Source organism: Numenius arquata, chromosome 2 (assembly GCF_964106895.1).
Source record: "Numenius arquata chromosome 2, bNumArq3.hap1.1, whole genome shotgun sequence".
Lineage (NCBI taxonomy): Eukaryota > Metazoa > Chordata > Aves > Charadriiformes > Scolopacidae > Numenius > Numenius arquata.
This window is the reverse complement of record NC_133577.1, coordinates 26,802,393-26,826,026: the sequence shown is the minus strand read 5'-3', so window position 1 is coordinate 26,826,026 and position 23,634 is coordinate 26,802,393. Positions and strand designations below refer to the sequence as shown.

Below are 23,634 nucleotides of genomic sequence, written 5' to 3'. Positions count from 1 at the left end.
AGTTTAATCAGTGTTTTATTTTTCTGACCCATGATATTCTCTATTCCTAATCCTTGTGTTACAGCACTAGTCTGTCAAATAAAATTGCCATGACAAGCTCATAAGTTGTATATAGATTTGTGTTTTGAAAGACATCAAACCTACCTCAACTACCCATGTTTTCAGTCTCAGTCCACAAGGAATGGCACCCTCAGTCTAGCCCTTTTAATACTAATATGTGCATGAGACGGAAAAAAAACAGGTATTTTTTGCCAAGACACATCTCCATGAAAATTCTGTTGCTTCCACAGCTGATGTATTTAATTTATTTTTTTCCATCTAAAATGAGAATAGATCTAAACTGAAAGTTTTATTTGAGCCCTTGTGAAGGCTGTCACACATCAGCAGTAAAGCAAACAAGCCAGTAAAGCAAACAAGCTAGAGGTCTTCCTGTGAGAAAGACTGATGCTTGGTCTGGCAAGGTGTTTTAGGCCCAAAGCCTTGCTGAGCAAAAAACACTGTGATATATTCAGGGACAGGTTGGATTGGAGACAGTATAACCACCCCAGGACAGCTGGTAGTCAGTATAACACTGACTAAAACCAGCTAGAGCTGTACACAGGCACCTTGGGCATTCCTGAACCATTTTTACACAACACACATTGGAGATAAAGGTACAAAAATAGGTGACTTCGTAGTGAGAACTTTGGTATCTTACTTGCTCTGTGGCTGACAAAAAGCTATTCGCTTGCAGCACAAGTCTGCCTGGGCCATGATGGCTTGTGAGGATGCAGCTACTAGAGCCACCTCTGAGCACCGTGGTGAAGCACCTTAGAAGACACTATCGCCATAACTGGAGTTTTTTATCTGGCAAGATATTTGGAGAAGTCTAAATACTGGTTTAGCCTTTTGCACCTCTTCCCGGGGCAGGGCTCAGAGAAGTTCTGGCCAAACGCGGCTCCCCAGAGGGAACCTGTGCTGAAGGCAGCCGTACCGCACCAAAACGCACAGAGGACTTCAAGGAGGCGGAGGTGGCCGTACCCCGATCACGACCAGGCTGCTCAGGGCAGCAAGTGACTGGGCGAGGCGAGGTATTTGTTGGAAAGGCGCTATACAGCAGCCACATATGCGATGTATACCGATAATTAAGTGCTCCCAGGCTTCACACCGGCAGGAGCGAGGGTCTGACCGCCACCAGAGCGAGGCCCACCCCGTGTCAGCAGGGGCGAAGCCGCCCGAGGGCGCGCCCTCCGTGGGCGGGAAGGCTGAGGGGGCTCCTCCTCCTGCCCTCACTGGCGGTCTGCGATGGGGCCAGGAGCGGGCGGAGAGGCTTAGCGCGGCTCCAGGCAGGCAATGAGCGGCGAGCCGTGAGCCATGCACTCGGGGAACAGCACGGGCACGACCAGCCGCCCGGCCCCCGCGGCGGCGGAGCAGGAGGTGCCGGGAGAGCGGCCCCTCTTCAGCGCCGGCACCTACGAGCTGCTGGCCCTGCTGGTGGCCACTATCGGCATGCTGGGCTTGTGCAACAACTTGCTGGTGCTGGTGCTCTACTACAAGTTCAAGCGGCTCCGCACGCCCACCAACCTCTTCCTCGTCAACATCAGCCTCAGCGACCTGCTGGTGTCCGTCTTCGGCGTGAGCCTTACCTTCATGTCCTGTCTGAGGAGCCGCTGGGTGTGGGACGCCGCCGGCTGCGTCTGGGACGGCTTCAGCAACAGCCTCTTCGGTGGGTGACGGGGCTGCGGTCGCCTCGCGTCCCCTCCCTGACTCGTTGCGTGCCTCCTCGCGGCTGCCCTCCCTCTCCTTGCCCGCAGTACCCTGGGGTCCCGCGCCCGGTTCCCCCCCGCCCCACCCGTCCCCAACCGTCGCCAACCGTCACGTACACCCGCCCCAACCGTCGCCTCCGCGCCCTCCCTCAGGCGACCGCCGCGGCCCTCGCAGCTTCGTCTCGGGAGTTTCTTCCTATGATCAGCCCTTCGTCCCATTTCGGTTAGCGCCGGCCGCCCTCCATCGCTGGTGGGGCGGGAGGAGGCGCTCCCCCTCGCGGCCGGGGGGCGCCGGGGCCCGGCGGGCGGCCGCGGTGCGGTGGGATGCGGCGGGCGCGGAGCCGCCGCCGTGGCTGCTCGCCGGGGCCGGGGTCCCCCTCCCGGCGTCGCCGCAGGGCAAGGTTTTGGTAAGAAGGTCGACAGTGCTGCGGAAAATGATCCGGAGCAAACAGTAAATTAATCGGGAATCTTTTTCTGGGCCTCCCGCCCTTGCCGGTGTGACAGGAAACTTCTTTATCCCTATGTGAAATTCAAGTGCTGTCTTTCAGTCATGGTTTCACGGTTTGTTTTTGGGAAACCACTGATTCCCCTGAAATGGGATTTTTAGCACTGCAGGAGGTGTACTTCCGCTATTTCCATTTCCCAAACCTGTAGGCTCTTTACTGTTTTCTTTCCTGAAATTCATATGTATCCTTTACAGAAGTCTGCAGAAGAAGAGGTTGCAGACCAGCTACGTATGTGCAGTCTGTTAATAGGAATAGGGCTTTGTTTTCACTGCTAAAGGATGCTGCAAAAGAACAGGACTGTGTTTCTGATGGTGAAAGTAAGTGTTTGGCTCATCAGTAACCAAATCTAAAGCTCGAGTCCAGTCCTTTATTCTGGCAGAGATGTAGACATTAGAGGTGGATACCAGTGCACTCATACAATGCTTATACTCTGAAAATTGGCTCTAATAAGGCAAATTGAAGTCTTTAGTAAGCTAACTTTCCTGTGTAATATTTGTTTCATGTGGCAGTATAGTTTGCCTGTGGTGGGCTGCTGGGACAAAGGTGCATGGTTGCTCATGACCGCTGCTTCATAGCACAGCAAAAATCTTACGTCTTGAAAGCTGTGGTGGATGCAGGTTGTAGTACTCCATTTGTGCAAGGTTTGGTACTGGATGTTTTCTGTGGTGCACAGCTCTCAGACGTTTGTTTGCTAGTGGTATCAGGGAAGGTACTAGAGAACTTAGCTAACATATGACTGTCTACATCACTCAGTCTGTTCAAATACTTGAGAAACTCAAGCGTCTGACAAGCAGATTCTGCTGAACATTAAGCTTACAGAGGAGAAGTGAAGTATAGTTCTGTTCCTGTCTTTATCCCTTATACTTAGTATTTTTGATGAATGCATTTTACATACAGGGTCAAAAATGCAGGTAATGTTAAAAACCAGACTATAATAATTTCTTCATGATCTGCCAAAGGTAGGACAAATAGAAACAATGAGGAATAAATTGACAAGCAAATTACTTAACCACACCTGATTTTAATTTCTGTTTATTGTGGGGTGTGCTACATAATTTGCCACTATAAATGTACTCAGTGTTGATGCTTTCCTGTACCCCTCTAATAAATTTGTTCCCAAAGAAATGTAGGCAAATTCATGGGCCTTATCTACAGAGTAGTCAAACTAGTATCAATAGTTTGCAAAATTACGTCTTCCTGTGCTTGGTCTTTATTTTCTTCTGTAATGTGTTTCGGTGGGAAGGATTTCTTTTATGATGTATTAGAAAAGTGTGTGTTTGTGCATAGTTTGTCATATGGAAGTGGAGAGTAAATGCACAACTTAATGTTCAGGAATATCTGATACTTGCATTTATTTTGTTCGGCTGTCATGTAAAGTAATAGAAAACATTTAACTTGGCTATTATAATTTGATGCTAACCTAATTAAGTTATGTCTACTCTGAAGCTTTCCTTTTGTACGTAGTATTGTTTTCATATTCTCAGATGGAAATAGCATGATTGTTCTTTTGTGTTTGTGAAGACAAATGTTTCCCCACCTAGCTGAGTAGGATAGCAGGGGCATGTCAATACTGAAGAAAAAAAATAAAAGCGGTGCCTAGCAGGTATCATCACACTGTGTTTGCCATCTGGACTATTGCCACCACAGCTTGTATTTTCATTTGGTAATATACCTATGTAATTTGAAGGGTTTTAGTGTGGTGGGGTTTTTTTGTGGTGTTCCCCCCTCCACCCCCCCTGGTGGTGATGAAGATACTGATTGAAGATTTCATTTAGAGTAACCAAGTATTATATATATAAACACACTTCTCTTGTACATGAAAACCCAAGTTAGCCATTATCTTGAGGTGGTGGGGAAGGTAATGTAATGGAAGTCTTGTATGTGTATTACCTAGCAGTGCTTCTTAAAGCATAACACTCTCCCCCTTTTGGGGAACTTTTGGGAATAAAAAGTACATTAATTGATCAGAAGACATAAAAAATTGGCATCTTTTAAAAGTGAGGCTCTCATTAACTAAGCAGAGTTGTAATTGACAGCTCTGCAGTCAATTGGTCAGTAAACCAGAGTGACCTAATAAAGACATTTCTAGAATAAAGTGGTGGTAGTTCTGATACCACGGATATGGTGTCTATTAAATCATAACAGATACTGTGATCCACTTTACTGCTGTGGATATGTGCTGGGATTGGACCTGGTCCACCTTGTTTTACATTAGATCACCAAAACCTTTTGATTCACAGCTAAGCAATTACATTCTTGGGTATGAACTTGGACACTTCTATGTGAGGTTTTTTGTACCAGCCTTTTAGGTTCAAAGGCTGTTCAATCTTAAGTTCAAATAAAAGAATCCTTATGTAACTTCTTTTTCTTGGAAGAACAGCCCGTAAGCCCCAATACTTGGTGTAAGCTGTCTTCTGCAAGACAGCTTTGTTGGCCTGTATAAATAAGAGGTTCCCCTGACAGTAAACAATTTTGGGACACAGGATTAATGCTGCTTTCTTAAAAAAAATATGATTTTCCCTTTAAATTCAGAGTTAATTCTCAACAAGTTTTAAAAATCGGATTCTTTCTGATTACTGTAGCTAATAATCAGGAATCACGCAGCTTTATTTTTAAATTGTCACATGTTGTTATTAGGTTTTTGCTCATACTGTTTTGAAAGCCAAGATCAAAGTATTTCTGTGTTCCTCTTATATGTCAATATGATTAAATACATAGGTGGAATGTGTGCTTAAAATAAACCTGTAGCATCTACATTTTCAGAAATCTTTGTTACATAATGATGACAACTTTTTTTTTGCCCCCACAACAAGGAGGGCCTTCTCTACAATTCTCCTAGGAATTTTGGATTGGAGAATCTGAAAATTTCCTTTGTAAAAGTGCTTCTCATTTTACCAGCCAGTCTAACAGTTTGGAGGCACACGCGATCCAGAAATTAGACAATGTAAGCAGATATTCACATTCTGAAACTTTTCAGTTGAGAAGGTGGCAACAGAACTACAGATTGTCTGTCTAGGAATAAATGGCTGTATTTTGTGTTCTTTGCAATAGTCTACTTCTGCATTATTGTAAATTTATCATTAGGCAAGCCCACGTGGTAATAATCTGCTTCTTGTGTTGCATTGTACAGCTCAGAACTTACCTTCTGTGCTACTGCTGGCTATTTTTTTCTGGGACTTGAAAGCTTTTCATTGAGCCTTTAAAACATGCAGAGATCTGCAGCGCAAAATGGATAATTTTGACTACTGAATGTCTGTACTTGTCACAGAAGCAACAATCCCAATTTTCTTTTACTCATTAAATTAGGAAGTCAAGATACAGTTTAGTCTTCACAACAGAGGCCGTGAAAAGAGCTTCTCTTTGCTATTACAAAGCCGTTCTTAGCACTCCACATTCTAGTGTGGGGAAAACAGCATAGATCAGATGACTAGCTGACAAGTCTTAGTCTAAGCTTTGATGACGTTGGTTGTCTGTCTCTGACAGTAATCCCCATTTAATTTAGTTATACTGAGTTCCAGTATTTATTTTTTAATTGAAGTAGCTATCATATTCCATCAGGATACATCACCTGTTGAGTAATGTACTTAAACTGTGAGGGTCACCTTTTTATGGAGCTGTGTGGTCAAGTCTATGGTGGTCTCACTGAGTTTGCCACCCTCCTTATGTAAAAGCTTGTAACTCTTTCCCTGTCTGTAGTTAACCAAGCTACAAGTAGTAGAGATCTATGTAATCTCTTTATTGGATTTAGTAATACAGCTCATACCTGGGAGGTTTGCATTGGCTTTTGGGGTGTAATTGCTAGAGAAGACACCTGGCAGCTAAGCGTACCCAAATGTCTTCGTTAACAGACAAGGATACCGTCTTACCTAAAGCAAGAATTTATTTAATTGTGAAATGTAAGCCCAGGGCATAAGAATCTCTGTGAAACGCCAGCAGATACACATAAACAGACAAGATTTCTTAAAATGACAGTGACTTGATGTGCACAAGAGCAGTTGGTATCCAGCCCGTTCACGGGCAGTGGGTGTCTGCTTTAATGCCTTCTCTAAATAGGAATAGGCCCTGAGGGTTCAGAAGTAAGCTAGTCTGATCTTGTGGAACATACATGTGTACCTCTCAAGCACCAATCACTTCAGCTACAAGTAATGGCAACTAAACTATCTGCCAGTATTGTTCTTTTAGCACTTTCTGGTATGTTTAATAGAGCAAGGGAGGAATGGAAAAACTGGTTGATAACAGTAATGGCCTGGAGGAACAGGAACCAAAATCATGTATCTGAGGAGTCTCTTGACAGAAGATTGCATAGTAAGGGTATGCTCTGGGGTAGGCTTTATATTACTAAACCTTAAATGTTTGGAATTGACAGGCTAGCATTACTGAAGTGTGATTAGAGACCTCTGTCTGTGCTAACTGTAAGCTGTTCTTGTAAAGGTCAATAAACACTATCAGCTTTTAATGTCGAATTAATTGAAAGCTTTATGACTCTTCTGGACAGGTCACCATTGGTATACAGCAGCCAGAACTTGATGAGCTATCAAGTAAATGTTGAGATCCAGGTGTATACTCACTTCCAGTAATGTGAACTGGAGGATGGGAAAATTTCTAAGCAGCTTTGCAGTCTGTACTTTCCTGTGAAAAGCTGCAGAGTGTACAGCTGAGGTTACTTTGTTTATTTTATTTTAAGACAAGCTGATTTTCCCCCCTCCACACAATACTGAAGTAAGGATTTATGGCCAGAGGCTGTCATTTGGACCTGGCTCCAGTTACAGCCTATTTTAAAACAAAGCAAAAACATTTATCTGTATGTAGTTTTTAACTACTTCATCTGAGGCTCTTCTCTGCCTGCTGAAAGAATGATGCCCTGTGCTACCCTCTTGCATTGCCAATGTGTGTTACATGCATTGATTTAATCTCACTAAAAGCGGTTTCTACGGTTACTTGGCAGACAGTTTTAGGATCTTGTGTTACAGGCAGCTGGAGACTCAATCAGCATGCTTTCAGGTTTAGCAATTTTTTTTTTTTAAAGTAAGTTAATCACTTGCAGGCTTGAACATGGAAGAGATGATTAATTCCACTTTAGTTTTATATGGAAGCTGGCATAGTGTTTGAAAATCAAGGTGGCTACAGGTGTATGTTATCCTGTCATGGTTTTAGCTGGGGTAGAGTTAATTTTCTTTCTAGTAGCTGCTGTGTTTTGGGTTTGGGTGAGAATGATGCTGATAATGCATATTGTTTTGGTTTTTGCCAGGTGATGTTTAAATTAGTAAACATTACTTTTTCAACTTCCCATAAAAGCTGAGAGGGAGACAGAGCAAGCTGGCCAAAGAAATATTCCATACCATAGACCTCGTGCTCAGTATATAAATGGGGGTTGGCCAGGGGACAGGGATCTGGGATCCCTGCTTGTGATGGGCTGGGTAACTCCTCATCGGGCAGTGAAAGTGACTTGTGTTATATTACTTAATAATGGTAAAAGAATATACAGAATAAATATTATTACGGTTGGGTTTTTTCTTTTTCTGTTATTGTTTTATTGAACTCTCTTTATCTCAACCCATGAGTTTTTTTCCTTTCCCCTCCTTTTCTCCTTCTCTCTACCCTACTTGGGGAGGGGGGCGAGCAAGCGAGCGGCTGAATGGTCCTAGTTGCTGACTGGGGTTAAACCACGACATCCGTAATTGTTTTTAAATATAGATTATGCCAGGAAGGCTTAATGACCACAGAAAAAGCAGAGAATCTTTAATGTTGAGCATAGATATCCCATCAGATCCACCAAATGCATCCTATTTCAGATGTATATCTCATTGAGATGAATTTAATAGATTTATCTGAACCACAAATGACCAATGGTTTTGGTTTGCTTTGTACACAATCCTGCATTTAAGCCCCTTAACTGTGGTCATTAAACCCTTCCTTCCATCCTTCCTGGCATAAGTATTTAGTTTAGTGTTAATATTGGACAAAGAAACAGAAGTGGCCATAGGGACTGACCTGTTAGGATGCAAGATAAACTTTATGATAAAACAATGTTTTAAAAGAAGAAATCTCTAACAGTGGAAAGATGATTGAGAGACGTTGAAGTGGAGCCTAATATAGAAAAGGAAGATCTTTAAATAATTCTGAAAGCTTTGGGTTAAAATCCAAAGTGAATAATGGAGGAGTCTTATGTACAGAGGCTCCATTGATGTTTAATATGAATTTTGCTTGAATGAAGACTTCGGGATTCATGCAAACTCTTTGCAGTGAACCATAATGAACTTCACTCAGCCTTCTCTGTAGCTTCATTGGCATTCGCTGGGAAAAATCTGGACAGCAAGCAAATACGCACTACATCTAACAAAACTATGACACAAAGGTGAATTTTTATATATTTGTTTCAAGCTTTAACTGCTTATCTGAAACCACTCTTACACATCTGCTAGTTATCTTGCAGAACAAAACACATCAATCTAGAGGATTAGCTTCTACAGAAATTATTTGATTTAACAGCTTTGGCTTCAAGGGCAAACTGATAAGCATGTGCATTGCAATCTTATTTGATAGCTATTATTGATTTAGAAACTATTTTCTGTAAAGATGGGAAGTCTGATTAAAAACTGATTTCTAGACCTCTGCAAATATGTCTGCTGGAGGCAGGAATTTTAGAAGCAGGCCCTTTAAGAAATGAGCCCTTAAATCCATTTGTGAGTGACTTAGAAATGAAGAACTTCTTGCTGCACCCTTTGAACTATGCATCTAGATTAAATCTTGTGAAAAGCTCTCATTTACTTTATGAAAGCTATGACTTTATTTGTAGATTTAACAATTGCTCTGTAGCTGCTTCTTTAGGTGTCACGTTTGGTGGCTATCTTGTTATTGGCATTAATAGGTTAATAGGGCAGATTTAATAGAATCCTAGATTACCATAGGGGGAAAAAAGTAACTAAATTAAAATAATCTCGAAAGGAAATGCAACTCTTTCATTTCTTAATCATAACCAAGGGGTGTAAAGTTCCAGCAGTACTGTCTAGGATGTTGAATATATTGCAAATGCTGCTTGAAACCATCCCATGACATGAGACCTAATCTCCAGTTAAATTAATTTCACCTACCAACATGTATAATTTCTCCCTTCCCCACTTCGTATTTAATTACAATTTTCTCATTTGAGAAGAAACTTTCCATCCTTGGGATCAGTGCAGCAGGGGGGCAGGTAATTACTCAGATAAGATATAAGTAACTTGGGGGTTTTTTGTGGGGTTTTTTTTTTTTTGGTCTTGTGTAGAAATTTGGATGGAATTTGACAGTGTTATTAGCATACGGAAAACCTGCAAACCGTCAATGTGCATGTTGTACACTGACTGTGGCACATTGAAAGTTTGAACAGACTCTTTCAAGATTTTTGCTGCTCTGAGTGTTACTAGTTCGTACTATTACATGTGGAGGTGGCAGGTATATTCCAGCTTTCACTACTTAGAGTTGTATGAGACACTTGGGCATTTTCTGCTTTTATGGCTTTGCAGCTTCATAATGGAACTTGTTGCCACAAAGTGCGAATACATAATAGCTGAAATTCCCAATACTTGGGAAATTCAAATAATGTGTAAGGCTTCCAGTCGTTGCTGCAGGTCATTCACAGATGTGAAAGTCAGTTCATACTTTAAAGGTCTATCCATGAGGTTATTCTTGTTACATGAACTAATCTGTGCTGCTGCTTTCTCAAAGTTTTTGTTAGAAATATCAAATGTGCTTTGGTTGCGTATTGACGCAGAATAGAAAAGATGAATATTGGGGGGTGGGAGGGGGAATTCAAATTGTTTTCTGTTCTAGGCTTGCCCTTGCCTGTACTGAAGTCCTGTTCAAAAAACAAGGACCTCCCCCACACCCCGGTGCAAAACTAGACCTCGTGATCCACTGACTTTTAGTGGAATATAATCTCCTCATTCATTTTTGACAGTTTGAAGATTCTTCTATTGAGAATTTTTTTTTTTTTAGAGTTAGGAATAAAAGAAATAGTTGAAACTTTTACAAGATGGAAAACTGTTGCCAAGAATTGCAGTCATTATCTCTATCAAAAGCAAGAGCTCCCTGGTTTGTGGTATAACTGAGGGTTGTGTTTTTGCCTGTATTTTGAGGATTTAACTTGTGGTAATAACATTTGAAACCTTGAAATCACAGCCTTAACCTTCAAATTACACAGACTTTACACACAAAATCAAAATAAGTTTTATCTTGCACAGATTTTTGCAAGCTTTATTTCTTTTTTTTTAAAAAAAAAAGACCTCAAATCATACAGTACACTAATAAAGATATTCATAGACTCATAGAATACCAGGTTGGAAGGGACCACCAGGATCGTCTGGTCCAAACTTTCTTGGCAAAAGCATGGTCTAGACAAGATGGCCCAACACCCTGCCCAGAGGAGTCTTAAAAGAGTCCAATGTTGGGGAATCCACCAGTTCCCTGGGGAGATTATTCCGATGGTTGATTGTTTTCCTTGTGAAAAATTTTCCTTCTTGTTGTCCAATCGGAATCTCCCCTGGAGTATCTTGTACCCATTACCCCTTGTCTTTTCCACATGACTCTTTTGTAAAAAGGGCGTCTCCATCTTCTTTGTAGCCACTCTTTAAATACTGGAACATGGTGAAAATGTCTCCCCAAAGCGTTCTTTTCTCAAGGCTGAACAAACCCAGTTCTCTCAGCCTTTCCTCATATGATAGGCTTCCCCGTCCTTTGATCATCTTTGTGGCCCTTCTCTGGACCTGTTTCAGCCTGTCCACATCTTTTTGTATAATGGGGACCAAAACTGAACACAGTATTCCAGCTGTGGCCTGAGAAGTGCTGAGTAGAGTGGGATAATGACTTCTTTCTCTCTCTACTGGTGATGCTCTTGTTGATGCAACCCAGCATCCTGTTGGCTTTCTTTGTCACAGCAGAACACTGTTTACTCGTTTTGAGCTGCTTGTCCACCAGGGCCCCCAGGTCCCTTTCTGCGGAGCTTTTCCCCAGCTGGGTAGATCCTAACCTGTGCTGCGCTCCCGGGTTATGTTTTTCCAAGTGCAAGACCTTACACTTGTCCTTATTGAACTTCATAAGGTTCTTGTTAGCCGGCTCTTCCAGCCTATCCCAGTCTTCCTTGCAGGGTGGCTCTCTCTTCTGAAATGTCTACTTCCCCACTCAGATTGGTGTCATCAGCAAACTTCATCAGGATACATTTGATCCCATCATCCAGATTCCCCATGCAGATATTAAACAGCGTTGAGCCCAATATTGATCCCTGGAGGGGATCACATGAGTTTGTCTAGGAGGCAGCTGGGGAGGACTGTATCAAAAGCCTTGGAGAAATCCAGGTAGACAATGTCCACTGCTCACCCCACATCAGCTGAGCAGGTTACTTCGTTGTAGAAGGCGACCAGGTTTGTCAAGCACGATTTGTCCTTGGTGTATCTGTACTGGCTTTTCCCAATCACATGCTTCATTTGACTTTTCATAGCCCCCAGGAGGATTCATTCCATAACTTTTCCAGGAACTGAAGTAAGACTGGTGGGCCTGTAATTTCCTGGATCCTCCTTTAGGCCCTTCTAGTAGATGAGGATGACATTAGCCTTCCAGTTTTGCTGGGACATCCCCCAGTCTCCACAACTTCTCATTATGGATTATGGAGATTATGGAGAGCGGCCTCACAATGACATAGAATCATAGAATGGCTAGAGTTGGAAAGGACCTTAAAGATCATCTAGTTCCAACCCCCCTGCCATGGGCAGGGCCACCTCTCACTAGACCAGGTTGCTCAAAGCCCCATCCAGCCTGGCCTTGAACACTTCCAGGGATGGGGCATCCACAACTTCTCTGGGCAACCTGTTCCAGTGCCTCACCACCCTCACTGTAAAGAATTTCTTCCTTATATCTAATCTAAATCTCTTCTCTTCCAATTTAAAACCATTGCCCCTTGTCCTGTCACCACTCTTCCTGACAAAGAGTCCCTCTTCAGCTCTTCTGTAGGCTCCCTTCAGGTATTGATAGGCTGTTATAAGGTCTCCCCGGAGCCTTCTCTTCTCCAGGCTGAACAACCCCAGCTCTCTCAGTCTGTCTTCATAGGAGAGGTGCTCCATCCCTCTGATCATCCTCGTGGCCCTCGTGGACATCAACCAGCTCTCTTAACACCCCTGGGTGGATAACGTCAGCACCAATTTGTAGGGGTCAGTCTTCTGTAATAGTTCACATGCCAACTCTTCCTTCACTGGTGGTGGGCCTGTCTTAGCATCAACTTGGATTTTTGTTCCCAAGGCCTGGGATTAATGTCAAGTGTATGGAAACAGGTCTAAAAAAGACCAGCTACTAGATTCTTAGGGAGTAATGAGTGTTTAACTTAAGTCAGGAGAGTTACTCTATAGAATTTCTATATTAAAAAGATGGACAATCAAATTTACAACTCTAAAAAAGTTATTTGCATTCTATGAGGGCATAGTCATATTTCATGCTTTTTCTTTTTTTTTAACAATAAAGGAGAGGAGAGAAAAAAAAGCAGCGCCATCTTAGAGGTTCCTGTGAGTTCAATAGCTTCTGAAATGCTGATGACTCTACTCAGAAGTTATTCCTTTGGCTATTTGTGTTTCACAAGGCAATGTCCAAATGCTGAGAGATGCTACCTGTAGTTGAGTTCCACTCGTTCAGTAAAAGTAGTTTGTTGGTAATCCCTCATCTGAGATTTAGAAGGTACTTATCTGCCCTTCTAGAAATATGTAACTTAGATGTGATGCACACTCATAAGATAGCTTCTACACATTGAACGCACTGAAATTTCGTTTTCTTATAAATTCCTTTGTCATGTAGCCCACTGTAGAAGTAAAAACAATGACAAAACCCAAATGACTCTTAAACAGCATTATCTACAGCACCCTCCACCAGAATTTGTTTTCCACTGGAAAACAAATCATATGAAGAGCAGTTGAAGGAGCTGGGACTGTTTAGTATGAGGAAGAGGAGGCTGAGGGGAGACCTCGTCACTCTCTACAACTACTTGAAAGGACACTGTAGAGAGGTTGGTGCTGGTCTCTTCGCACAGGTAATTAATGACAGAACAAGAGGGAATGGCTTCAAGCTCCAGCAGGGTAGGTTTAGACTGAACATTAGGAAAGAATTTTTCACAGAAAGAGTGGTCGGGCATTGGAATAGGCTGCCCAGGGAGGTGGTTGAGTCACCATCCCTGGATGTGTTTAAGAGACGTTTAGATGTGGTGTTGGGGGATATGATATAGGGAAGAACTTTGTAGTGTAGGGTAGATGGTTGGACTCGATGGTCCCAAGGGTCTCTTCCAACCTGGATGATTCTATGATTCTATGAATTAATGTGGTTTTTTCCCTAGTTATGGACTTCATCTTTCTAATACGCATTTTAAAACTCATCTCCTTAGGGCAAATTTCAGTATTCCTGTTCTTACAGGTATTTCTGCATGTCATCTGCCACAAATAAATAGGCAGCCATGGCTCCACAACACAAGGGGACTTTTTTTGGACAAAATTCCCTACATTTTTTCTTATCCTCCAAAGGCATTTTGTTTCCAATTTATATTTTTCTGGTTGACTACTTCAACCTCTACTCTTACAGCTATGACCTTGTTACAGCAGACATCCTGCATCAAAGAGGAATTTATTATAATATGCTGTGACCTGCATTTCTTGCCTCATGTCTGCATGCTGCCAGACACTTCTTGAATACTAACAAAACAGGGATTTTCATTTCAGTACATACTGCCCAACAGGCTAACCAAGGTCACTTTTATGGTTCAGGTAGAAAACTCAAGTATCCCTTTAAAGAAAACTGCTTTCAGACTGAAAGGGGCTTGATCTAACACTGCTCAAAGATTCTTGTGTAAGTACCAGTTTTTAGAGTTCTTGAGCTTCCAATGACTTGAGAATGTCAAGTTCTCAGTAAATTATTGCTTCTGAACACCTGTGCTTTCAACCAAGCATGTGTGCTTTTGATTACTTTCTCATGGCCAGAATTCAGTACTCATAAAAATTGGTGGGGATATATTAAGAGTACACAGGAATATTAGTCATTAAATATCATTACAGAGAGAAGGAGGTGGTGAAGAGCAAGAGGTTAATTTAGGAGTTCTGACTCGCCATCCTGAGGAGCTGCTCTTTGTCTCCACTGATGATAGACAAAGCTTCAGCGCACTATGTAAGCGAACTGAGCCTACAGTTGTGATGGGAATTTTCCCCCATAAACATGTCTGTGGATTATTTTAATACCCATCAGGTAAAACTTTTTAATTCCTAATATTTGGGCACAGGGAAATGGGAGTGGAACTTCTTGCCTTACCTTCTGTTCAGGAAGTAGTCTCCATTTGATTGTATAAAGCATTTACCGGAGCTAGTATAAATGTAGAATAGTGCCTATATAATTCTGTAATTATTTTCTAATTCCTGCTAAGATCTTGCTTAGATCCACGTTCTTCAGTGTATTTTCAGCATGTTAGGTCCTGAAAAAAGGCACGAAGGACTTCCTCTCAACTTCATTTACCAAAACCAACAGCCACCAACCAAACAAACCTTAAGTCTTTTGGAAACCCTGTAGTCTGCATTTGCTAGTCCAATTTCTCTTTCAAGCCATGAAAAAGAAATTCTATAGCAATGACTTATACAAGAAAAAAACCCCACAAAGCTGTACAAAACTAACTGTGAAAGTGGTATGCCTTGCCTTCTGCATGTCCAGCAATATCTACATCTCTTTGTGATGAAGGTTTAAAGATAACACTGCCAAAAAATGTACATATTCATTGTTTCATTTCAAAGAGAGCCATGACAAGAATGTGGCATGTTTTCCTTTAGAGTGGGAAATCCTTTCTGTTAATCAAGAAAGCTCTCTAAACACATCACCTGTAAAAAGAGATCCTCTAATAGTTGCAGGATAAGGTGACTTAGAGATTTTAGGCATATCCTACTGTGGCATACGTGGTTAATAATATGCTGGGTTTGCTGTTGAATGTTTTGACACAGAGGCTATGTGTTCCTCTAGATTTTGTTATTCTTGGTTGCTTTCCTAAAATCCATGTTGCTGGTGCTTGACTTGTCTTCCTTAAATGTTTATCCTTTTTTCAAAGTGAGATCAGGTATCTGTGATATCCTTTGAAAGTTTCTGCTGGATGTAATGGTTATTCTCTCTTTGGCAGTGAAATTTGAACATTTAACCTCACAGCTATATAAATGCATGTTATGACAAATACGAATGTACTTGAAGAAATTAAATGCTGTGCGTATGCATGACAAAATACTCATGCTTCATATTAGATAAAATGTACACAAATTTAGACACAGATATTTGTATCACCTCACAGTGCTGTGTACTACTCCCTTTTTTTGTTTAAGAGGCTGTATATATGGGCTTGATGACTGAATCATTACAGATTTTGGGTGACTGACACATGCCTGATGGGCAGCTTGGTTGTTGATCATCAAATTTCACAGACCGTTAAAACAGAAATCCTTATATCCCAATCAAGACAGAATTGCCTTGTCTTGATTAAATCTTAAAAGTGTCTGGATAGGGTCATGCTGAGAGCTGAAAATAATCTGTGATTTCTGTCATAACGTGTTAATAACTGTGTAGTGGGGTTGAGGTGAACAGAAAAGGAAGAGAGTGCACAAACAATTGAAACAAAGCCTGTCATACTTCTGTGATAGCAGCAAGATGGGGAAGGACACTCAGAATAATCCAGTGTCTTCTGGATGGGACTTCTTCAGCAACCTGATGCTTTGCTTTCCTGGTTGTTCTTTGGGATGCAAAAAAAAGTAAAAAAAAATAAATGGAAAGTTGGAATTCGACTAGTCATTTTGTTTACATTAAAGGTGCGTATCTATGCTTTCAGTTGTTGAAGGCTTTCTTTGACTTCAGTCTCAACTCTGAATTTGCTAGGTTTCTAACAGATTTTATTATTGCTGATTATCAGCTTTTTCTTTAGAAAAAAACAACAAAAGGAAACCCACAAACACCCCCAACACCCCCTCCTCCCACATCCCCCAATTGTGAACCAAAATACCCACCTTGGATCACGATCTCTCACTTAGTGAAGTAATGTTTTGGAAGAATTATTAGCTTGGTGTCGCTTTTTTTTTTTTTTTCTTTGTCCTACTTCTTGCCCCTTACTCATAATGGGTCAGATTGCAGCACCTTACTATGAGTAGTTCTGAAGTTAGCGATACTGTTTGAGTTAGTAATTAGTGAGTAGTGGGGTGTCACCCAGACAGCTTATTGGTGCTGGTTAATCTGCTAACAATGTTTGTGAGTAATTTAATTAATTTTCTTTATTTTTCTTACAGGAATTGTTTCAATTATGACTCTCACTGTTCTTGCCTACGAACGCTACATTCGAGTAGTCCACGCAAAAGTGATTGACTTCTCTTGGTCTTGGCGGGCTATCACATACATCTGGCTCTACTCATTAGCCTGGACTGGAGCACCTCTTTTGGGCTGGAACAGATACACACTGGAAATTCATGGATTAGGTTGCTCAATGGACTGGAAGTCAAAAGACCCCAATGATACCTCCTTTGTGCTCCTTTTTTTCCTTGGCTGTCTAGTAGCACCTGTTGGGATCATGGCCTATTGCTATGGCCATATAATATATGCAGTAAGAATGGTAAGTTAATTCAAATAAGATTTCTCTTAATGTAATATTTTCAGTGAAAAATGTTGATGCTTTATATTAAGCTTCGATCAGAGCCTAAATTTGCACTCTCACTTCCTCTTCAAAGTTTTGAATGTTTAGTGTTCATCCATGTCAGGCACCACTAGAAAGAATGTAGGGTTGGAGGAGAACCAACCTAGAGCTACCAAGGTCTATTTTTAGTGTAGTTGTAGTGGGAGGCAGGTTAGGGAACTGCTCATGCTCACTAATCCACATCAGATTCTCCCTTGAGAAAGGAGAAAAAAAAAAAAGCCCTCTGTTTACAGTTTTCTTGATTAAAGAATTCTCACTCCTCCTCACCACTCTTGAGAAGATAACCCTGTAAAACTCTTCCAAGTGGAGATTAGGCCCTGTTACAACAGTTTTTCATGTTAGGGCAACCTATTTTAATTCAGTCCAGACTTTTAGTGTCAGAAAGTGTTAATGTTTGTGGGTAATTGGTCAACAGCACTGGCATAACTGATAACTTATGGAGAGCGCTTACGTACGTGTCCCATCTTTTCCTCATTTTATGACTTGCACGGATAACACTGGGAACCTGCTGGCCAGTATTCTGCTTTAAATAGATATTTCGTTATTTTAGGGTAACAAACTAAGTGGCAGAGCAGTACAGAGAAATCTGTTTATGAAGTTTTCTTCTCTCTAAAGGTTGCTGATGACACAAATCTACAGGATTGTCTAACTAGTCAGGCAAAGGACCTCTAAATGTAAACTGAACTTGCTTATACCAGTGGATGAGGGCAAGTTAGTTTTCTAAAATACTTGCAGTGATAAGTGCAGCATGTTTTGTTACATCACTGGATTTGTTGTTTTCCAGTAGATTTGCTATATTATTTTTCCTCAAATTATGTTCTTACACTTAATATACATAAAAAAAAGTCTGGGAAGTATGATGTAAACTTGCAGAAGAATTGTGCTTCACAAGATAAGGTGTATACTGTTTGTGCCTAAAATTAAATTAATGAATTAATTAAAAATAAATGTAGAACTATTCAGTTTCAAGTAAAATATAGATCTGTTTTACTTTACCATTTTATATTTTTTCTACAGCTTCGCTGTGTGGAAGATTTCCAGACTGTTCAAGTGATCAAACTTCTAAAATATGAAAAGAAGGTGGCTAAAATGTGTTTCTTAATGATCTCCACGTTCCTTATTTGTTGGATGCCCTATGCAGTGGTCTCTCTCCTGATAACATATGGCTATAGCAACCTTGTAACTCCAACAGTAGCTATCATCCCATCTTTCTTTGCAAAGTCAAGCACTGCTTATAATCCAGTCATCTATATCTTCATGAGTAGAAAGGTAGGTACATTAAAGATTTTCTTATTAGTAGCCAATACCACAGTGGTGGAATTTAGGTCTGATCTACTTTCATCTGTACATCCTAGATTTTCTTAAATATTTGAATAGCTAGGATAAATGGTAAAGATCTAGTAGACTTAAAGTCCCTGATGGTGCTTAAAGTACTACCTTATCAGAAATTGGATTTTAAGTGTCTGAATTCACACATGACCACTCACATGAAAGGGAGGGAAAGGAGTGTAAAAATTTAAGTGTCTAGTTTTGACAGTTTAGCTGTGAAATGGATTATAACTACAAAACCTTATCTGAATCGCTCCTGTACTACAACAGAACTCCATCAAATATTTCAAATATTACATAGTATTTCAAGCATTACAGCAGCAACATTTCTCAGAGCTTCATTGTATTCAAAGTCAGAATCTTATGTGGATGACAGTCAAAATTTTTTTGGAGGCAAATTATATACTGTTAAGAAGACATAATTATCTGTGAGAAATAAATTTTTGTTTTTGTCTGCTTTTGTAGTCTTCATTGTGAAAAGTAGACTGCTGATTTAATGGTGGTAGGTAGGTCACTTCAGTGCTCAGTAGAACAAAGAGAGAATGGAAGTATTTGGAGTTATCAGTGGCATGTCCGATATGTGGAAGCTAGAAAATTATACATCTTTCTGTAAATCATCAGTACTTTGAAGATCTGAATGCAGTTTTGGTGAATTTATTTAGACATTAAAATAGCTTCACTATAACCCAGAACACTGACTAGAAGTGTAATATGCATGTTGTAAGTGTTTGAAATCAAGATTGTATAGAGTTAAGGATATCTGGAGTTTAATATAATCACTTGACAAAGGCTAAAAAAACCATGAATGATGGCTAGAAGGATTTCCCTGGGTTTTCATTACCTTTTAGCTCATTATAGAGATGGAATTTTCTGTGATTTCCTACACTGGTTTGCAATTGCCAGGCAGCAGGCTGGGCCAGCCAGCACTCTGTAGAGACAAGGCAACCAATTCAGCAGGTCTGATCAGCCAAGTGGACAGCCAGGCAAAGGCTGGAGTGCAGCTCAAGGACTGAGGGCAAGGGTGAGCTTAAACGCTGTTCCTTAGTGAAGGCAACAGGCCACCAGTGTGGCACCTTGCAGCTCTTCCCCCACAGCTCGTTTCACAGCAGGCCGATCCAAGGTTACATGGCTGCGCAATATCAGAGCTGGCCTGGATATGGGGAGCTAACAACAATCATGTTCAAAAAGAGTGTCTTTCAACACAGTGACTTTTTTTTTTTTTTAATACGGTGGCACTGACTCTGTACCTACATGTCAGGCTGAGTAGTTTGTCTGAGATTTTTGTGGGCTCTGATACCCGGAAGCAAATCAAACTGGGACCAGGCACAATGCCAGAAAAGTCATAGCCAGGATAGGAATGAATCAGCTGAACATGCGTATTGGAGATGCATTGAGAAGTACTACTCACTCACCTCTAATTCCAGATTAAGACTAAAATGATAATATTTTTGCTTATCTTCTGGGTTATTTTGCCCTCAGAAGGAATCCTAAAACCATTCTCTGTAATATCCTTCCTCTATCTGACCTGTTTTAACGTGCTTGTGCCTTCTCACTTTCATGCTACTCGGAGGTGCCACATTATCTCTGAAATCTTCAAGGCCTCCACGTGACCATTGATGTGCGCCAGATTATCTTTCTCTGTCATCTTGTAATTTTCTAGGCCCCCTTCCCAACAGAATTTATTCCCTCCCCTGTGTCAGAGTATTAATTTCCTCTAATAAAGCCTTGTTCCAAACCAGCATGTCAGAGAGCTTCTTGCATAATAGGTGGAAAAACAAACTCACTGGCCATCCACGATAATACAGAATAATCCTTAACACAGCTAGATAGAAGGCTGTTGAGACAGATGTCCTACTCCGTTTTCAGAGAGAAGGTGGGTTATTGTCCCCCTGCCTCATTTGTTGCTGTGGGCTTTTTTTTAAGTCCTCTTCATACATTCCGGGCATGTCTTGTTATGGGTTATTAAAGAAGAGGAAGATGTCCGCTTTTTTCTTGTAAAACCAGAGTTTCCCCAAAGGATCGTATGTGAGCTTTAGATGTGTGCAGACATTGAACTACTGAATGAGTGCATCCTTTAACCACCACCTACCTGAAATCTTTGTTTTGTGAAGGGGAGAACATAATTGGAACCTTTAAAACAGCTCTACTACTGGAATTGTCATTCTATATACTGATACAAGCTTTCACCGAATACCTTGAATTACTTAGTCACAAGGTAGAACAGACTTGTATCATAAGTGGCTTCTAGTTAGCTGGAAGACTTCTGTTCCTTCCATGTTCAATGGGAAGATTTTATTTCTCTGTTACCAACTGTTGAAATTTCATTTTACATCTATGACATTCAATGCTTTTGTTAAAATTCCATACCCTGGAGTTACTTAAAAGGAAGAAAACATCACTTTGTATCCCATTCCTCCCCTTGTTCCTTCCCTCTGCATCTTCCTGTAAAGTGTTTCTGAGAATATTTGTTCCCGCTGGCTACGATGTTTTTCGAATACGGGAACAATACCTATAAACCACTTTGGAGCCTAGTCCTCTTCTTTGCAGAATGTGGGTTGCAGATCTTGCTGCTGGTAAAATCATAGAATCATAGAATGGTTAGAATTGGAAGGGACCTTAAAGATCATCAAGTTCCAACCCCCCTGCCATGGCCAGGGGCACCTCCACTAGAGTAGGTTGCTCAAAGCCCTATCCAGCCTGGCCTTAAACACTTATTTAAACAAAAGTGTTTAAAAACACTTAAACGTGTTTCAGTGCCCTCTACTGGATAGGTGATCCGCTTCAGCTCTTTGGTGTAGAGAAAAAAGCACCCACTGAAAAGCCACCATGTTTGTTACAGCACTGAAACTGATTCAGAACATGGTGGAGATATACAAAAATCTGTTGAGTCATTTACTGTATGACTGTCTTCACTGGATTGTACATGAGAGTGAGCACTGGATTGTACGTGAGAGTGAGCACTTAAGAAACTGTGACTTCATTCTACTTATTCTCTTGCAGTTTCGTCGATGCCTTTTGCAACTCCTGTGCTTTCGTCTGATGAGATTCCAGAGGACCATGAAAGAGACACCAGCAACAAGGAATGACAGACCAATACGACCAATAGTTATGTCTCAGAAAGAAGGGGATAGGCCAAAGAAGAAAGTGACATTTAGCTCTTCCTCTATCATTTTTATTATCACCAGTGATGATACTCAGCAAATAGATGACAACAGTAAACACAGTGGGACAAAAGTAAATGTCATCCAAGTAAAGCCTCTATAGGGATGAGCTAAAGAGATACGAGAATGAGATGGACTTCAGCCAGTAGACTGTTTAGGTTGCAGACTGGTTTCAGTGGCAGTGTCCATGGGCTGCCAAAGGAAACCAGATACTTAAGCTGTGAAATACAGAAGGGATTCTGCATCTGAAGTGCTGCAGGCAGTTCAGTTTTGGTCACAGTACTGAAATCTCTGCATCTGTGCCAAAATTGCTGATGGATGTCTTTGCTCTAAATTTCTTAAAGCATGTTGTAGGATTGCCATTTGGGAGAACTTGGTCAGGCTGGAGGAACACGCTGACAGAAATGTTATGAAGTTCAGCAGGGGCAAGTGCGAAGTCCTGTGCTTGGGAAGGAAGAGCCATGCTGCAGCACAGCAGGCTGGGCCCTAGCTGCCTGGGATGCATCTTTGTGGAAAAGGATGTGGATGGAGTCCTGTTGCTCCATGAGCAGGATGTGAACCTGCAGTGTGCCCTGGCAGCAGGGAAGGGTACCAGCATGCCAGGCTGTACTGACAGAGTCAGAGCCAGTAGTCTGAAGTGATTATGCCCTCAACTCAGCCCTCCATTAGACCACATCTAGATACTGCATCCCATTTTGGGACCCCAGTACAAGAAAAACATCTGTAAACTGGAGTTCAGTGGAGTCCCCCAAGATTGTCAGTGGCTGTAGTACTTGGCCTGTGAGGAAAGGCTGGGGGAGCTGCGCTTGACCAGTGTAGAGATGAAGCATCTTCAGGGGAGCCTAATGACAGCCTTCCAGTAGAGATGGGGAGTTTTTCAACAAGATGGAGCCAGGCTCTTCAGGGCAATTCACAGTAGAAGCATCACAGGCAATGAGCATGGATCTAAATAACAGAGATTTGGATGGGATATAAGGAAAAGCTTTTTCACCCTGAGGACAGCAAAACAGTAGAACAAGTGAGACTGAAGATTTCCTGAGGTTCCATTCAGCTTCAGTTATCCTGTGATCCCTGAACTGCCAGCATTCCCAGTGCACAGAGTTATCAGGGAAGAAGGAGGAATGTTTGAAGTTGGCTGCAGTTTAGTTGGTTGCAGTTGAATTGGCGCTTTCCAGGGTGGGGAGCGGGAAAAGTGATGTCTAAAATGACTGGGGTTATGGTTAAACCAGAAGCCCCCAGAAAGGTTTCCCAGTGTACTCAGCAAGCCATTCTCTTGGTGCTACCTGTTAGGACCCCTGAGGTACATAGCGAAGAAAATCATGCATATCAAAGCACCAATGAAAAAAGGTCAGTGAAAAGAGTGAAAAGGGAGAAATGTAATTTCTTTTTTTTTTTTTTGTTGTGATATGTGAATTATGTATCTTTATCTTGCATTCATTTATTCTGTACATGGACCAGAAGCATCATCCTATATTAACCTTGAACCTGCTCGGGCACTTGCTGAAATTAAGAGTTAGAGAAGAGCAGGGTAACTTGCCTGAGTTGCAATGTGAGTAATGATTATCTTACTTGGAGCTCAGTAAACAGCACAGAGGTATTCCACCCCCCCCCCCCCAGCCTTTAAGTGTTAATGGTACAAAATGGCAACAGAATTCTGCCCCAGATGCAGCTTTCTGTCAGCATTGGTTAAGTAAGTTAGAGAACTAATTTTGAATTTCAGCAGCTGGTTCTCTACCAAACCCATTGGACCGGTGTAATTTCTGTGCTTCAGTCTGCTAAATGGGCAGTGTGGAACTGCAACATGCAGCTTTTCCATCTCTGTGAAAGCTATAAGAAAAGCTTCTTCTGGGGACAAATTTTCTGAGAGGTATAAAGGGAACATGCTGAATAACTGTTGGTCCTGCAGTCAAAAATAAAAATTAAAAAATAAATAGGAAAAAATCAGGGTCTAAATGTAGAAGCTTTCATCTAATTTCTGGGAGTAGGGAGTGACTTCAACTCAGAACAAGTGACTGACTTTGTGCTTGTGCTTCTGAAAAGGCAAATTCCTTTTACTGCACCCTTCTAGAGCTTTAGCACTGGTAAACCGGCTCTGTGTTATGTTTAGAAGTGCATCCAGAGTCCATTGTTTTCTAGATTAGATCATATAATCTGAGAGGAAGCAGACAATAACTACTTGTCTTTGTTTC

The 23,634-nt window shown here is 41.4% G+C and overlaps 1 protein-coding gene across 1 annotated transcript; it reads left to right on the top strand.

Moving 5' to 3' along the window:
* Positions 1-1,353: 1,353 nt before the first annotated feature.
* OPN3 (opsin 3) lies at positions 1,354-21,548 on the top strand. Its single transcript, XM_074169061.1, has 4 exons — positions 1,354-1,705; positions 16,555-16,874; positions 17,973-18,224; positions 21,285-21,548. Exons 1-4 carry the CDS (start codon positions 1,354-1,356, stop codon positions 21,546-21,548), a joined length of 1,188 nt encoding a protein of 395 aa, XP_074025162.1.
* The last annotated feature ends 2,086 nt before the right edge of the window (positions 21,549-23,634 follow it).